At 36.8% G+C, this 18566-nt stretch overlaps 2 protein-coding genes across 13 annotated transcripts in view; one reads left to right on the forward strand and one right to left on the reverse strand.

The window, feature by feature from the left end:
• The window catches only part of ank2a (ankyrin 2a, neuronal), a 65268-nt gene extending 56635 nt beyond the window's left edge, over positions 1 to 8633 (forward strand). Inside the window, exons 44-50 of one of the 2 annotated variants that reach the window (XM_059553741.1) lie at positions 128 to 2362; positions 3049 to 3138; positions 3638 to 3721; positions 5167 to 5331; positions 5463 to 5636; positions 5945 to 6036; positions 6838 to 8633. In XM_059553741.1, coding sequence (XP_059409724.1) covers positions 128 to 2362; positions 3049 to 3138; positions 3638 to 3721; positions 5167 to 5331; positions 5463 to 5636; positions 5945 to 6036; positions 6838 to 7036 — 3039 coding nt within the window. In that variant the 3' untranslated portion in view covers positions 7037 to 8633. The remainder of the gene's footprint in view (positions 1 to 127; positions 2363 to 3048; positions 3139 to 3637; positions 3722 to 5166; positions 5332 to 5462; positions 5637 to 5944; positions 6037 to 6837) is intronic. The other variant, XM_059553740.1, reaches the window with a different exon arrangement.
• Positions 8634 to 8692: 59 nt separating this feature from the next.
• Positions 8693 to 18566, reverse strand: part of camk2d2 (calcium/calmodulin-dependent protein kinase (CaM kinase) II delta 2) — a 40631-nt gene continuing 30757 nt past the window's right edge. For 4 of the 11 annotated variants that reach the window (XM_059553747.1, XM_059553745.1, XM_059553746.1 and 1 more), the window contains 8 exons: positions 16626 to 16670; positions 16477 to 16525; positions 16069 to 16167; positions 14247 to 14267; positions 13094 to 13169; positions 12746 to 12840; positions 12424 to 12652; positions 8693 to 10175 (listed from right to left, as the gene is read on the reverse strand). In XM_059553747.1, the coding sequence (XP_059409730.1) occupies positions 10172 to 10175; positions 12424 to 12652; positions 12746 to 12840; positions 13094 to 13169; positions 14247 to 14267; positions 16069 to 16167; positions 16477 to 16525; positions 16626 to 16670 (618 nt within the window). In that variant the 3' untranslated portion in view covers positions 8693 to 10171. Of the gene's footprint in view, positions 10176 to 12419; positions 12653 to 12745; positions 12841 to 13093; positions 13170 to 14246; positions 14268 to 16068; positions 16168 to 16476; positions 16526 to 16625; positions 16671 to 18566 lie in introns of those variants that run through there. The other 7 variants (XM_059553753.1, XM_059553752.1, XM_059553750.1 and 4 more) reach the window with 3 other exon arrangements.

Consider the following 18566-nt stretch of genomic DNA (forward strand, 5'->3'; position numbering starts at 1 on the left):
AATTCATGATCATTGCATGTGCTGTTTTAGTTTGGTGTTTGTCTCTCTCTGGTTATTGAAGTATCCCTTCAATATCATCTCTTTTCCCTTGTCATATTTTCCATACCTCATATAATTTATCCTATAGGTTTCTGCTGAATCTGAGGAGGAAATTCAAGCTCAGTGTGACTTTTCTGACCATGAAAATGCTTGTCTTTCATCATCACCAATCATTTTGAACAGTCAGTCAGAATTCCAACAACGATCAACAAAGGCTTCTCAGAATGTCTTTGATTTCAGTCAGGTATCTATTGTGAGATTTTCTTCAAGTGAAAATTCAGTTTTGCCATCAGTTGACCCAGAACACACAGTACCCGACCTACTGCAACACACTTCACCAGAGAGTCAAGAAGAAACAACGCAACTCCAAGAGCAAAAGTATCAAGATGAAAGTTCTGTGTGTCTTGATCAAGGGTCACCTGTATATGAAAAAAGTGATTTAGAAGGCAATGAAAAATTAGTAGAAGCGCCTAACTTTGAATCTAATGACACCATGGAGTCTTCTTCATGTCATGAAAGCAAATCATTTGAAGTTGATATATCGGTTGCTGAGAGCAATCAAATAGTAGGCCAAAATATTAGTCCTTCATTTTCCCCTCATGCTCTTGAAAGAGAGGCTGATGAAGCTGTCTCACACAGTGTTGAAGTGAATCCAGAGGTTTGGAGATTGACTCCAGACCTCATTAAGGGCTCTCCAGAATCAGATAAGGTCTTTCTTACCCCAGAAATGCTTAGTGATTTGGATCCAATACCATCATTGCAAAGCCATAGAGTAGAAAAGCAAAATTTTGTTGAATCCTCTCCTACAGTTGACTCTTCATTACTGCCGTCATCTACCTATCACAAGGTCACAATTTTAAATCAAGAACAATATAATACCAACAGCTCCCCACAACAACCTTCAGAGCCTGAAGTTGATCCTAGGATAGACCAACAAACTGATTCCCAGGAACAACTTATGCAACTATTAGAGTCTCCAGAGCAAAAGCCAGAAACCTTTGCAGACCATTGTGGTGATCAGGAAGATGAATATAGTCATGAGAAGGGAAAAGTATGTACACAATTGGATTTAACTACTGAACCTCTCATAGATGGCAGTCATGACTTTAAGATAGAACCGTGGTTCCAATCAGAGACCGACTCGGACATGTGGATTCAAAGTGAAACTCCACAGCTGAGTGAAACTTCCCCTTTCTGTAATTCTGACCTCAGTCCACAAACACCAGAAACAGTCATAACTCGTCCACATTTTGACTTTAGGGAGAAGTTTTCTGAACTTGGATTAGCATCTATTAAGAAAACTGTTTCACAGGAGGCAGTGGTATCCAAAGGTTTAAGACGACTGCAGTCTGAATCAATAATTTCTAGTGCAACCCAACATTCAGAAGAAAAGCATATTGACCGGTGTCTCTCAGAGTCCTCCAAACCTTTGATGCTCACTCTGAACATAGAACCAGCACTTAAGGAACCTGTTTCCCAGGAGGAAGTAATAGCTCTGCCACTCTCACGGGATGGCAGAGACAAGACCTTAACTTCCAAAGATTCCAGACGACTGCTGTCAGACTCAGTTATGTCTGGTGCAACATCCCAAAAATCAGAGGAAAAACACTCTGCCCGTTGTCTTTCTGACTCTTCTGAACCCTTGGTTTTCAGTATGAATTCAGAGCTTGAGGAACTTACGAAAACAGTTCAACCAGAACAACCATTGTCTGATCTACCATTCAGCTCCGAGATGACCGTTTCATTAATTCTTGGTCCATCCCAAGACACATTCATAGGGAAGCAGCAATCAATGGTTGAAAAAGCATCAATTGAGTCACCTAAATCTCAAATTGAACTGAGTGAAAATGTAAATAAAGTCACCGATGTGCCAAAACCTGAAAAAGTTGATAAAGCAAAACATAAAGATTTTCTAAGCATTGATCAACAACATGATGAGTCTGATCCTGAGACTTTTTTCGACTGCAAACAGACTACCTCAGACTATTCTGAAGCAGAAGAAGAACTTGGGAAAGGAGCCATGGCGCTGAGTAATAAAGTCTTAAGGTCTACTGTTTATGAATTACAACAACAACCAAATGTCAGAAGTCCCTCAGGATATAAGTCATCCCATGAGAGCCTCCATTGGTCAATCAGGTCATCAGAAAGTGAAGATTTGGGGGATTCTAACATTATCCATGAACCTAATGATGATGCTGAGGAAAAAGACGTTTACTTTCCATGTCAGCTGAAAAGTTTGGAATCATCTGCACAAACTCCTCAGGAACTTCCTCCTCGAGGAGGGGCTGAGTATAATGATGATGATGATGATGATCTGAGGAGGGTAAGGATCCTCAGCATGACCTCCCCTTCCACCCATCCTTCTCTGAGCTACCTTAATCCATTTCCTGCTGAATGAGTTTGCTGAAGGGATGGTGTTTGGTTTCTTTGAATTAACAATTTCGCTAATAAGGTGGATTTTAAAACCTGAAAAACCTTTAGCTCAAGCAAAAATAAAAAAAGTGATTTAGTCACATTCATGCCTTAACACCATCATATTGCTGTCAGCTTGTTCAAACAGTACTTATGCATGTACTACATTTATGACATTGTAAGGTCATATACTAAATATGCAGGATTTTGCAAGTGAGAAATAACTATATCATAATGTAAATAACCAGTTTATATTTACTCATATTTAGATATTTACACTAACAACTAAGCAACTGATTGCTGGTTTTTAAGTAACTTTCTTACCACGCAGTTTTTTTTACAAGAAATCTGTTTAAAAATGGTGCATGTTGTGTCAACTTAAACTTGTTTTGTTGCCCTTTCTGTCATTTTTCTTTGATGTTTTGATCAAGAATTGTCATTAATTTTGATGTTATTGATTTGATTATCAAACTCTTGTTTTATCTTATGTGGCAGCATTGCATTCATTTTTCAGATTTATTTATGTTTTATTATACATTTCGTGTACATTTCAATCTTAAATTATTGCCTGATTTTTCATACACACTGTTTGGTTAGGAGATTGATGAGGCATTAGGTGTGCTGTCGGATAGCTCTGATGAGGATGTGGTGACCACCAGAGTGGTGCGAAGGAGAATAATTATTCAGGTGATTGAATTCAGATGACTGAAGATTGCTGGTTCAGTGTGATAGTTGCAATGTTTCTTAACATACATTTTGTGTACAGCTTTGGCCTAGGCTTATTGAATAACCCCTTCCCAACAAGCTGTGTGATGGTTTTTCATGTAGCTCTAAGATTTATTTTGGAAATGGTTTTGATTTTAAAATCCTGCATTTTCAGCTGTTACTTAGCCTCCCTGCTCCTCGATTGTTAGTAGAAGTTTTCCATTTTAAGCTAAGAACACACTTATGATCTCCCCTGCATTGTATTATATTGTTGTTGACACTTAATCAACATAAAATGGACAACTTCTACAGGAAGTGTGCTTCTTTCTATATTGGATGGATATTTTCAAAATTATTTCTTTATTATTCCTCTTATGCTAACCCTAACCTTTACTTGAAGCCAGGGCAGCTGTTTCCTCTTATGGTGAACACTGCTTTAAACATTGAAATGTAATGATTAAGTGTCTGGTTTCTTCTACAGGGTGATGATGTTCTAGATGTTCCTCCACAGACTGTAACAGAAGAGCAATACACAGATGCACAGGGAAACTTGGTTGTGAAGAAGGTAATCATCCAATATATGCAGTATCCATGTATCCATTCATCCATTTTTTAATCCAACCATCTATTCATTCACCCTTTAGTCCATCCATCTACCCTTTGTCCATTTTACAATTCATCCTTCCTTTAATCCATTCATCCATCATTGGAATCACTTTTTGGAAAGTTCACATCTAGATATCTACTTGTAACTTTACAATTACATGTCAGCTACCAGTCAGTCGGCTAACACTTTATTTTGATGTTCCTCCAACAGACATCCACCCTTCCTTTCATCCTACTATCCATCCTTCTGCCCATTCACCCTTTCATCCCTCCATCCATCATTTCATTCATTCATTCTTTCAATTTACCATTTCATCCAACCATCATCCATCCTTTCATCTGTCCTTTTATCCATCCATTCACTGTTTCATTCATTCATTCATCCATCCATCCTTTTACGCTTTCATTATTTCATTCATCTATCCTTCCATCCATTCTCCCTATCTTTCATTCATTCTATCAGTTCACTCTTTCATCCATCATCCATTCACCCTTTCATTAATTCATTCATCATTTCATCCATCCATCATTTTACCCTTTCATTCATTCATTCATTCATTCATTCATTCATTCATTCATTCATTCATTCATTCATATGTCCTTCCATCCATTCACCCTTTCATTCATTAATTATTTCAATTCACCCTTTCATTCATCCATCCATCCATTCACCCTTTTATTATTTAATGAATGAATTCATTCATTCACCCTTTAATCCATCCATCCTTTCACCCATTCAATAATTCATCCATCAATCCATCCATTCACCCTTTTATTAATTCATTCATCCATCCATTCACCTTTTCATCCATCCATCCACCCTTGCATCTAACCATTAATTAATTCATTCATTCAACCATCCATCAATCCATCCACCCTTTTATTCATCCATTCATCTATCATCATTCATCTTTTCACTCTTTCGTCCTTTCATTCTTTTTAATTCACCCTTTCATCTATACATCCTTTCACCCTTTCATCCATCCTTCCATTCATTCATCCATTCGCCCTTTTTATCCATCCATCCACCCACCCTTGCATCCATCTACCCATTCATTCATTCATTCATTCATTCATTCATTCAACCATCTATCCATCCTTCCATTTAACTTTTCATCCATCCATCCATCATCATCTATCCTTTCACCCTTTCATCCATTCACCCTTTCATCCCTCCATCCATCATTCACCTTTTCATTCATTCATTTATTCATTCGTTCATACACTTATTCAGTCCATACTCATCTATAAAACCTTGCATCTATCCAAACATCCATTCACTCTTTCATCCAATCATCTATCTACACTTCCTTTCTTCCATCCATCCGACTGATCAACAATGGATTCATGCTAAATACGTCATATACATACAAATTTGTTTATCTTACTCTCTCACCTTCTCAGGTGACCAGGAAGGTCATTCGACGATGTGTGTCATCTGATGGGGTGGAGACAGAGCAGGTGAGGATGGAGGGCTCCCCCCAGCAGCCTGTCAATGTGGCACCAGGAGATGGATACTCAAAAGTAAAAAAAAGGACAGTACTGAAGAGCGAAGGACATCAGACAGAGGTGTGTGATGCTTTGATTACTTAATCATGTAATGAAATTAAAACTAAAACTAAATCAACTTATTCTAAGTTGAATGAAATCAAATAATCAAAATATTGCCATTTCTTTCTAAATGTTTTATTTAATTTCAGGTGACTTTCCATGAGCAAGATGGCATGTCATCTTCAAAGGGTGAATCTTCTCTAGGTCAAGAGGTCAGACAGGTGGTCCAGATGACAATGGTACATGGAGAACAGCTAGAAAAGCATGAGGGGGATCCTTGTCTTGCCTCAGACCTGCCCTCAGCCAGGGGGGACTTCACCCAGGTGAGCTGCCAATCACAACACTCATTTCTGACATCTATAAAACAATAAGATTTGAAAGATTAGGGTAATTTTAATGAGGAAAAGTTCAGAATTACCACTGCCTGTAATATTATTTTTTCTAACCAAAAGTTCGTTCAGAGTTTGTTCCAGTTTATCACCTTTTTATGTTATGCAACCAGAAACCTGTGACATAATTATATAAATGCCATGGCTGGTCCTGAGAAAGTAATTACATCTGTGACTAACAGCTGTTCTGACTATTATAATATAATTTATAATATATAATTTAGTGTGCCTCATTCCCTCAGGCTCTAAGCTACTTTGGAGGTTTTAGGAAGGTGCAGATTCCTCAAGTGGTAGAGCAGGAAATACAGCAGCCTGATGGATCTGTGATCAGGAGGTTTGAGAGACAGGCATGGTGTGTGCGTGTATGGGGGCAAATAGAAGTAAAAAAAAAAAAAAAAACTAAATTAATTTGAAAAGTTTGGGGTCAGCATGTTTTTTTATGCCTCTAATGCTCACAAAGGCTACATTTATTTGATTAAAAATACAGTAAAAATAGAAATATTATGAAACATTATTGCAATTTAATATTAGATTTTTTAGATTTTAATACTTTTTTAAATTGTATTTATTCCTGTGGTGGCAAGGTCTTCAGGGTCACATGATCCTTCAAAAATCATTCTAATAGGCAGATTTGGTGCTCAATAAACTTTTATTTTCAATGTTGAAAATGTAATAATTTTGTTAAAATTAAAACATAGCAACAGTATTTAGTACATAATAGTAAACTTTAGTCTAACTTTTGATCAATTAAAATGTATCATTATTAAATAAAAGTATTAATTTCTAAACCAAAAACAACATGAAATCTTTCTCAAATGTTTGGTTCTGAATGTAATATATTTATGCAAATCTTCTGAAGAGATTGAATTGGGAATTTTAAATTTCTATATTTGGCATTGGTGTGTGTATATTTGTTAATAATCTTTACATATCTAACATTACATGTCTTTACATATTTCTCTCTAATATTTTTCTTCCTTTCTCCTATCAGTCTTCTGAATGCACACTAATTTCAAAGAATCTTATATGTGCACTTGCATGTACACTCAAAAAGAGTTTTTCACTTTGAATTTTCGGAATAGACATCAAAGCATTGATCACCCTGTTTCTTTCTTTCTTTCTTTCTCGCTCACAGGACGAGGATGCAGAAGTCTAGGACCCACAGGAGATCAGTACTGAGGGATGCTGGGGGACAGAAGCGGGTGTGCGTGGAGCAGATTGACGATCAGTCTGAGCCCCATGACAACCTACAGCATCACCTCCATCACCTCATTCACCACTACTGTGCCCAAAACGACAGAGACGAAGAGGAGGAGGAAGCCGGAGAAGTCTGAGTGATGGGTTTTCCCCTTCATTTTCCTCTCCCTATCTCCATTGCTCCTCTCTTTGAGCCTGTCTGCTCTCCTAACCACTCCTATGCACCATGCTCATGCTATCCCAGAGTGCACTTCACTCCTGCCACTTCCAGTCTTCCTGTCCAGTCAAACTGGATGTTTGCCCAGTTTGTCAATGGACAATATTTACTCTCTCGTTATTTTCCCTAGTTTACCACAAGTGTTTCTGTCCTTCATTGTGACCAAATGGTGTTCTTTCCTTTCCTTTCCTTTCCTTTCCTTTCCTTTCCTTTCCTTTCCTATCCCTAGTTATAACACCAATGAACACACACACAAAAATCAAAATAACCAAAAACATTTTTATCAATAGAGAGAGAAAAAAAAGACCACATCATCACATGCTCTTTTGATCTCAATGGTTGAGATGTCTGAAAACTTCTTGCCTTCTTTATCAGCTGTTGAAGTATCGTGTGTCTGTGTATTCTATCCATGGAGAGTATATATAATATGCATTTTTAAAATGACAGTAGATCACATTAGCCACCTGTAAGGATATTAGCAGGCATGCTTAGCTAGCATCAGTCACTTATTAATAACAGACTCTTTCTGTGGTTAGACGACTGTCAGTCTTTTTCGTCTCGCCTCCCTTTTTTTGTGTCTGTGATATCTGTAGCAATTCTAGTCGTCATTATCATCATCACATTTCAGTGCAGCTTTTTGTTGTAATAGAACACATTAACATGCGCTTTATGGTTTTAAACTCTAGCAAGCGTTTCGAGAGGGACTCAGGAAGCAAAGGTGGAATTAAATTCAAGTAATCAGTTACACATATTCTAATCTATTTTTAACTTTCAATCTGAATTTATTCTTTACGTATGTTTTTAAGTGAATGTGTGTTAAATCAGAAATGTGATTTTTATTTTCAAATTATATTAATCTTGTTCTGTACATATTGCTCAATATCAGTATGTGTCGAAACTTGCTCTGAGGTATTTATGATGGTGAATGCTTTTAAAATCGTACTGGTTTCAGAAGTGAGCATAAGGGATGTATGTTTTTTTTTTTTTAAAGAATGTTTTATTTTGATGTATTTTGTTTATTATACATAAGTGGGAGTATTTTCTTTATGATTCACCAAATCACAGGTTGGCTTCAGTTGAGACTGTTGGGAAGGAGAGCGTACCATGTGATATTCAAATGACTTTTCCTATTAACTGCAGATTAATACAGCTGTGTTAGCAGAGGTTGTTTTTTGCTTCTGGTCTGAGGCCAGCTCTGCTTTCCCCCCTTATAATAATTTGCATTTGGGGAAACTGGCCCTGGAACAGCATTTCAAAAGTCATCCTCTGAACTAAGCAATGTCATTAAGTTGAACACTGCTACTACTTTCACTGTGACTGGCCCATGTTTGATTTACAGAATCCGCATTCTATGTCTGTGGAGATAAGAATATGCATATATATATAGTACATAAATATCTATCCATAAAGGCATGTATTAGTTTACTGTATGACTTTTAAAAAAGACATTTAAACACTATACCTTTGCTGCAGTGTGTGTATATGGCTGAAAAGAGAATAAAAGTGTATAAGTGTCACACTACGTTCATTATTTAATGGTTGTGTGCAAAGAAAAATCTGAAACATGACATCGTGCTTACAGTACATATCACACCTTTATTGTATTTTTCATTAAATATGGTGATTTGCTAGCACCACCATTGCAACAAATTATGTCGTTCACATCCTCATATTGGCGTTGAGGTTCTGTAAGTATCAGCAGAGGAAATGTCTTTAAGAAGAGAAAAAGGAACACGGAGAGAACGGAAAGCAAGGTGTTGGCATAGTCCAGTAGTGGTGAGGTTTATCCTCAAGGAAGACCGTTCCATTCCGTAATCGCCGCCTTTGACATCATCTTCCGATTGAGTGGCGCACAGAGTCGCCACTAGGGGCAGTGTGCATGCTTGTAAATCAGGCTCGGCTCAATTCCGCTCCTCTTGCCATGGGCAAAAATAATGTTGGGAAAAATAAAAAGCTAAAATATGTGTGAAAGTGATACATGTAGTTTCTCATAAGCTACTTGTATTTCTTTTTCTCATACAGCCATGATATAAAGTCAAAGGATAATATTTTCACAGCCACTCAATAAGTAAAATTAAGCTACGTCAATCTGAAAGTAGAGTGATACTTCTAGATATGTTGGGTCATAATGATGATTATTATTACCACATCAGATCCTTATGATATTGATAGAAATAAACAATTTGATAAGGAAACCATGAATTACACAACATAAACAAGAGCAAAAAGAAACAAATTATAGCATGGCCACTCAAAAAAAACAAAAGAAGTCCTCCATGCATTACCCAGTGCTTGTCAATGTTTGATGTATCATATATGCTACATTTCTTTGATATCTGTTTTTTTCTCGTATTCTATGACATAAAGGTAAACTTACAGTTCATATTAGTATACTGCAGTTCTCTTAATTCAAACAAAGTAAATCAGAATTTAAGGAGCCAAACATTGTAAGCTAGTGAATATAAACAAAGCTTTTTGACAGCATTTACTAAAATTTTTAATTTAGCCGTAAGCCATAATTTAAAGTACGTATTTTTAAAAGTTTCTTATTTTTTTTCTTATTTTTTTTTAAAGATTTTTGTTTTATAATTATTTATCTGAACGATCACGACATATGTAAATCACCAGAACAATAGCAAGCTCAATATTAACATTCTTATCTTTCAAAAATTTATATATTGCACACACATAAATAGACATAAAAATACAGTACAGACTTGGGGAAAGGTGATTCTCTTTACATATCTATACATTTAAAATGCATACCAAAACAGCTTAAAAAAAGAAACAGCAAATAAAATGTTAAAAATACACTCCTTTAAATAATGTCCATATATGCGAATGGCCCACATGTTTTGGTGTAGGTAATGACCTTTAGCAAAATGTTTGAACTATCTGGTCCATGTGCGATAACATGTAAACGACCCTCGAGGAGGGAGGGGAGAGGGGCGTGGTTGTTGGGCTTAGAAGACACTACCCCAGCTTGACTGACAGACAGTTGGGTTTTTGCTGATGGGTTCTCCTCATTTGGGAAAAATTGAAGCTTAATATTCCATTAACTATAAAACATACACACAAACAAACACACATCGATAACATTTAGAAATAAGCATGATATTAAATTAGAATGAGCAAATCCCACCAAATTACAAAGTAATGATAATGTGATATTTCTTCAGTTTGCCAAAATAAGCCACAAGGAGCAATAACCGGTCATAGTTCTGAATATGTGTCCTCAAATAAACACTACTATTAATTTTTTTTTTTTTTTTTTTTATTACAATTTAAAATAACTGTTTTTGTATTTAATACTTTTAAAATATAATTTATTCCCGTGATGGCAAAACTGAATTTTCAGCAGGCATAACTTTCATTCAGTGTCAAATGAACCTTCAGAAATCTTTATATCATGCTGATTTGGTGCACAGGAAACATTTCTTATTACTATGAATGTTAAAAACAATTGTTCTGTTCAAAATAGAAATATTTTGTAACATTTTATACTTATGATCAATTTAAAGGGAAAGTTCACCCAAAAATGAAAATTCTGTCATCCAAGGTGTCATCGGATGCCAATTTTCCACAAGTAGATTCTTTATGGTCTCTAAATGGTAGTGTAAAACAACACCCTTTTTACCCTATCAAAACAGCTCTGTTCACAGCGACCCGTTTCAGTGCATGTCCCTTTAAATGCTAATGAGCTCTGCTCACCACGCCCTTTCTTTCCATGGAGTGACGAGCATAGACAGTAAAAGAAATGGACACAGCGACCCCATTGGAACTCAATTGAGACAAGTGAAGCCCATTTTTAGCGTTTTTTAGCACTTCCGTTTCTGACGCGCAGACTCAAACTAAGCTTGATGACCTCAGCAACCTGTCTGACAGATGTAAATCTTCTAGTAGCTGTGCGTGCAAACTGCCATCGTTAATCTTGCAGAGACGGCGAGCTTGAGCGGGGAGTTTTTTGGCGTGAGTGAGCAGGAGTAAGTATTCTGATTAATTATTTTGTATAGTATTTTAAAATGTAACGCCAGTACGCCATATTAAGTTAATTGCCTGCGAGGTTCTCTTCCTGTCTGTACGGTAATGCAACAGAGAGTCGAGTGGTTATGACGCAATCGTTAGCCTATTTTTACAAAAACTGTTTCTACGGGGCCATAATGTAACATAGAAGGTAATGGAGCCCTTTATACATTGTCGTGTATTTTTAGAAATAAATAATGGATAAATGTCTTTAAACGCCTCAGATGTAAAGTTATTCACTGTCAAAGTGACGCCAAAATGAATGGGAGTCAATGGGAATGCTAACGCAAGTGAAGTTCTGCTACAAGATGGCGGCACGCGGCCGACTTCAACTTCCGGTCGACTTCCTTGCCGCCTGGTGACGAGCTGTTCTCATGAAACTGTAAATTTTAGCCGCATTTAGCAGCAGAACTTGCTAACTAGCATGTTATTGGGAAAGGCAGTTTGCAAAAATTCATAAAACTATTCACTTCCTCTGGAGGTGAAGCTGGATCACAAATGATTCACGAGAACATAAACACATTAAGGAGATTGGGGGGCACATTTCCTTCAAAAACAAATGTAATGCATTGTGTATGTGCAGTCATAAGTGCGTTGGAACTATGCATGCGCATTGGCTGGTCAGAATTTTTTTTTTTAATGCTATTTGAGCATAAGAAACAACATTCATGGGGCAGTTCATTTAACATTTAACACGAGCAGTTTTTGAGATTTCAGGATTAATCCATTAATTTAGATAGGACTTGGTCTTGTTTGAGCTGCCTCAAGGCATAAATATGGCCGCTGAGTGAACAGACTTTCATTGAAAGGGACTTTGGACACTCTGCCAAGAATCTCAGAACAGCCTGATCTGAGAAAGGGATTGTTATTATTGGAATTTAAAAAAAAACAAAGCACTGGGTGGATTTTTATAATTATAGAGTGGATTGCCAACACTGCCAACACAAATTCATGTTCAAACAACATGTAAAAGTGTATTTTTTGCATACGATGACCCCTTTACTCACCCTCATATCGTTCCAAACCTGTAAGACCTTCATTCATCTTTGCAACACAAATTTAAAAAAAAATGTATTGATGAAGCCCAGTCTTACAGGTTTGGAATAACAGGAGGGTGAGTAATAATGAAATAATTTAATTTTTTGGGTGAACTATCCCTTTAATGCATCCTCGCTGAATAAAAGTATATGTGTTTAAAATTTAGATTTCTTCAAAGGTCAGACTCTGCAGAAGCCTTTTCAAATTAAATGATCATGAACATTAGGGACGCTCTATGAGTCTTACTTGATGGGCACACTGGGGGCTCCAGAGCGATGGAAGTGTATGTTCAGCCATTTGCCATCTCGGCGGTGCCAGACGCGGGTCTCCTCTGACTGCATGGTGCGTGGCAGTCCACTGCCATCCATGTACTGGGTCAGGCGGATGTATGCGATACATGCTGCATCCTCCCCAATCAGGTGCACGTGGGGGTTCAGCAGGATAGTGTGTACAGGTTTATTACCTTTGGACAGTGCTAAAAGAGATGACAAAGAAATACGGTGATCAAAAATACTGTTGTAAAACTATATTCTAAGTTTTGAGTGGGAAAAGATATTGATCTAGCTACCATTCTCAAAGTAGAACCTGTGGAAGTCATGCCCCTCCACCAGGTTTCCCAAAGCTTCTGGCTCAAAGGAAGTAAGACCAGGATCGCAAATCTTTCTGTGAGATAAAGAGTTGAAAGTAAAGCTAAAAGTCTTAATTTGTGTGCAGACATTGGTAAAATAAAAAAAAAGCAATAGAAGTCTTCCTATTTCTAACAATCAAAAGCTGTAATCAAGTGAGGCTTGGATCTAAATATAAATATAGGTGACTATTAAATATAATCTCAGTAATCAAGAGAAAATAAAGAAATGCATTTGTGTTCGTAAGGGGACTGTGGTTGTCATAGCAACAGGTTTGTCCATTCACTCACGCGTAAGCCTCAAAGTCTCCGTTGTTGATGGATTCAATCAGCTGTTCAGTCACCTTTATGATCTCCTGCTTTCGAGCTGAAACACACAGAGATGTCTAGCGAGTGAGTCAGACACCCTCGCAGCATGAGGACCAATATTATTATTCAACAACTCATTTCAAAACTTGTCTGAATTTATGCAAACCACAAAATGCAAACCTTTGTTTAGAAAGCACCAGCCAAAATTTACTTTATAGCTTCTATCATTTAGTAGGTTTTAGTTAGCTTCAGGGCTGGGCGATATATTAGCAATTAATCATAAATATCGTAATTAGCACTTTTTCTTTGGCCATTACACTTCTTAAACAGTCTGTTTCACAAAAGGTTTTTGACTACACTCTCAGAAATTTGTATCTAAACTTCATTAATGTTGTTGGTACGTTTGCTTCATTGATTCATTAAATCAATTCAAAACTGATTGAATGATTCTTTTGCGCCAACACTCATGTTTACTTATGTTCCTGCATGGCATAGTAAATATAGGTAATGTATTAGTTTACAAATGCATTTAAATATACATTTTCTTGTTCATTTAGTGAAAAACCATGGAAAACTGGACATGACTACTTCTATAAACATTTAACAAACTTTAACTAAAAAGGAAAAATGGTAACACTTTAATACAGGGGGCCGATTCTCACTATTAGTTGCTTATTAGCATGCCTATTATTAACATATTGGCTGTTTATTAAAGCACATATTCTTACTATTAATAAGCAGCAAATTAGGAGTTTGAGGCAAAAATCAGAGTTAATGTTTTTTTAATGGTGAGAGTTGGGTGAATAAAGTGTGACAGAAAAAACTCCATCCTCCGAGCCATTTCAGATCAAATACATTCTGTAAATATTGAGATATATAGATTTATATAAGATTTTAGAAGAGGTTATATCGCCCAGCCCTAATTGGCTTACATAGAGGTTGTGTGAATTTTATATAATGACTATTCCGTTTTCTTTATTATTAACAAGAGGCAATTTTGACACTCGATAAACAAAGGCCACCCAAAGGAAAGCGTATTCCTAGTACTTCTACGATGAGTTTCAGAATGAGCAGTGTTTACTGGTAGAAAATCACAGGCAACACTTTCATTCAAAGTATCAAAGTTTCAATTTACCTTTATTGATAACTTGGCAAGCTAAGGGACAGCAAAGAGATGGCTCATAATTGGTCAAAAAGGCAATTTCTTATGAAAGCACCAAATAAAACTAGTGCAATGTATCTACGTCTACTGATGATGACATAATAACTCCAGCCCACCGGGCAAAAAGACGTTAAATGTACTTTGTACTTTTAATATTTAACAGTTCATTTAATGTGAAATATTAATTATATCATTAAATCACTCATTCTCCAGCACTGAGTTTATGGTGCCTGCAAATTAATAGATGAAAAGAAAAAAAGGAATGGTCTTTCGCCCGGAAGGCACTGAATGACAAATGAGATGGAAAAGGGTTTGCGGCTTTCAAATGAGAAAAAGAGGACTTTACTTTTCTGAAGAAAAGCATTCCATCTAATGCATGTTTTCTCTTACAATGGACATGCTTTATAACATGGGGCCTTTTTTCAACATCATTTCCATTATTCAGCATAATGTCGCTGTTAGCATATGTGGAAACACCATTCTCCTCTGTGTTTCATAAGATATCAGAATGTTTTTTCGTAAAAAAAAAAATAATAATAATTACAATATTGAAACAAATCAGGGCTGCCAGTTAGTGGGATTAATGCATTAAACATTTAACATTAATTTCTAAATGTATTTGAATTCATTTAAATGTTTAACTGCAGTTCATTTGACTAATCAGAAAACTGTGCATTCAATTCAATGAATATTTCTCATCTATTGACAGCCCTAAAATAACATCAAAAATATTTACTTTTCATCATGTGAAACACAGAATCTAGACAACATGCTTTTTGTCTCATTGTCATGTCAACATAAATTGCAAACAGAATCTGATGTTGGAAAACACGTATTGTCCTTTCAATACTGGTTTAGGTCCATTCCGTATCACTGAGCTTAAAAAATCCAAAGCGGGTCTATTTGTTAAATATACATCTAGTTTATTTTATTTTTTTCAGGATAGATTGGTGGGAATGGGGAGAGATACTAAACAGAAGGAGCAAACATCATGCTCTCGGGCATGGAGCAGGATGGGATACCAGAGCAAGTACACTCCTAGTGCAGTGGATCTCTCCATATTAGGAATGTTGGGCGCAATACAGGATAATACAGACTCTAGTCCTAGGAGGCAGGGGCAAAGTTCAACTAAACAGTCTTTTCAGTGAGAAGAGGTTTGTTAGGGGTTCAACCGGAAGGTCTCAAGCACCTATAGAGAGCTAAAAGGCAGGCAGGTGGTTTCCTGGCAAGAATGAAGAGCGCTAGTCTTTCTCTCCACATCGAGACAGTGAGAGGGTGTCTTTTCATGAAGAGCACACTGAAAGAACGTTCTGGTACTTACACATTAAAACCTAATTTCCCATCGACCTGAGCATCTCTCTATTGATTCAGAGATTTGCTTTTAATCCATCAGGCCTTTCTAAAACATGCTACACACATCTATGTCTCCCTCTCCTTCACAGACTGGATATGGTGTTTTTTTTACTTGAAAACCAGATGAATGAAATGGTTTCAATGCTAGGCTAAATAAGAGTTTGATGTGTTCTTTATAACTTTTGTTGATATATGTGATATTCTTGGCCTTAAATGCACAGTCCGTGAAGAATAGACAGACACAGACATGTGTCTGATAGAAACAGCTGGATGGATTAAAACATTTGGAGCATTGATGAGGAATGAAGTTTGGAGTTGTCAATTAAAAAGTATCCTTAAAAGGGCAAAATTGATTTGTTGACGGGCCTCTGGTTCATACAGGGATTTAAACGACGTTAGGGGAGGACGGAGTGATTTTGTCTCCTGCCCATTACGGACTTACTCTGCACCGAGGAGTTGGGCACCTGCTTGGGCTCAGAGTTTTGTGGGCCGCCCGCAGGTTGCCAGATTGAATTAATGCTGAGGTTTCCAAAGCGTCTGGCTGTACATTGAACCAATGAGAGGAAGAAACAACAGGAGCAGGACAAACGAAAAAAGAAGAATTTTTTTAAATAGCACACTCGACAAGAAATACTGAAACAGACACCCTCAAGTGGGGAAATGAACGAAGAATGAAGGGAAGGAGAGAATGGCTGCAACGAGCAATACAAATTCGTTGGGGAAAATAAACAAGAAAGAGTGTACATATGACCGAGGAAAAGCACAGATGGAAGACATATTGAGGAGGGAAGACAGCAACAAATGGCACATCTACAGGCAGACACACGGCCATGGAAACGCCAAGCTTTACCTTTAAGGTCCTCGTCCTCGATAGTTGTGTTGGCACTCTCTGTAGACTCCTGGAGAAATTTGAAAGAATACATGTGAATCACCTTCAGACTGGACACTGGATTTTGCTATTTTCAATAGACCTTCGGTAACAAAAATGCATCAAATTACCTTGTTTCTGTCCACTGGGTTGTGGATCACGGTAGTTTGTGGCTCCTGAAATAGTGAAAGGGAGTGAAAAAAGATAATTATTTGTATGTATATGGAAAAGAAGACTGATAAAGCATAATGACACATAATGGCTGTGTACCAGACACAACATGCATGGAATTGCAAATGACTGTTCTCAGGCATTAAAGAAAATATATAAATACAAACTACTAAATAAATCCAACCAGCAAAACAAGGCTATCAGAACAGAGTCTCATTACTCGCATGTGCCCTGCATGATAATGCAATAGGACCCCCATCCAAAACACACACACACACACACACACACAGCCGTCTTACTCCCATTCATGCTGAAAGTTTTCCATGCATATCGCCAGTGCTTTAGCAAACACTACACCACAAAAATAAACCTGAAATCTCTATGCATTTGTCCTCTAACATTTTGGAAGTGGACTCATTAGTCATATCATTGTTCTCTAAAATGGCTCTTTATCCAGTTCGGCTCATGCAGAGATGGAACAAAAATGTACAATTTGTTTGGAGTATAATTGGTTCTGGCATAGCTTTAAAATATTTTTAGCAGGCATTCTCTTACCTAAGCAACTTAAATTGAAGTGCAATCATGTGCATACATACAATACCAAATAGCAATTACCAAAAGCACAAGGAATAGCAAAAGCACTTAACTCTAAATGCCCCCATACAGAAATCAGATATATGTCATATATTACATGCAAAATATATACGAAATATATAAATTATATAATCAATAATTTAGCATTGATATAAGAAATCTTTCCTGAGCACCGAATCAGCATATTAGAATGATTTCTGAAGCATCACAAAGGAAAATATTAGTTTTTATTGTATTTTGATCAAATAAATGCAGCATTGATGAGTATGAGATGCTACTTTAAAAAATGTTTGATTTGTAGTGTACGCTTAAAATACACATAGTACAAATATGTGGCATATTTTTATATAGCGGTGAAAACCATGGAAATATACAGTATATTACGGTATATGTCTTTTAAATGCATTGCTTGCCATTTATCTGATTTGCTCTTTATGGGAATTACTAAATAAATCGCAAGAAATTCTATAGATTTTGGATCAGTTTTCTCCTGCAATACGATGTATTCTTTCTTTAAAACAAACAAGTTGTGAATGACTGCTATGGGGTGATCCCTAGGTCACAGACACATACACACACACATACTGACAGATACAATGTAATTAATCAGCCTGGTGGCCTTTGAGCAGAACTATGCGGAACTGATGATGTCTTGTCTAATGACCACCAGATTAGAGAAGATTACGTATACACACTTGTCATTGGTCTAAGAAACATCACCCACTGAGTGTGTGTGTGTGTGTGTGTGTGTGTGTGTGTGTGTGTGTGTGTGTGTGTGTGTGTGTGTGTGTGACAGAAGAGAGAGAGACAGTCTATGTGTGTCAGTACGAGTGCGTCACAGTGTCATCAGTCTGAGTGACATTTGTTTACATGCATATCTGCGTCATTATGGAAGGCAAACAATGTCAAGCTACAGACAGCAAAGAGCTCCAAGCATATGACACTATCAAAGCAATGCTAATACCAGCCATGCACTGCAAAACATTCACTCCAATACTTCAATTATGCATCTGGCAGAGAAAGACAATCTGATTCAACAAGATTAAGAACAAATGGGAAATACAAATGGGCAAAAAAAAGTAGGCTAATGACAATACACCATGACTATGCAAAACAAAACCGCAAGCGTTATATGGCTTTTGGTGCTTGAGATGCCATAAAACTATATCACTGCAAAACATCAAGTAGCAGCAGTCGCTTTTGATGTTTCAAAGACAATTTGATTGAATACAATCCTAAATTTCCTGGAATTAAGAGTTAAAATGGACTAACAACACATGTGACATAAATTTGAAATCAGAGGTGAC

This window comes from Carassius carassius, chromosome 7 (assembly GCF_963082965.1).
Source record: "Carassius carassius chromosome 7, fCarCar2.1, whole genome shotgun sequence".
Lineage (NCBI taxonomy): Eukaryota > Metazoa > Chordata > Actinopteri > Cypriniformes > Cyprinidae > Carassius > Carassius carassius.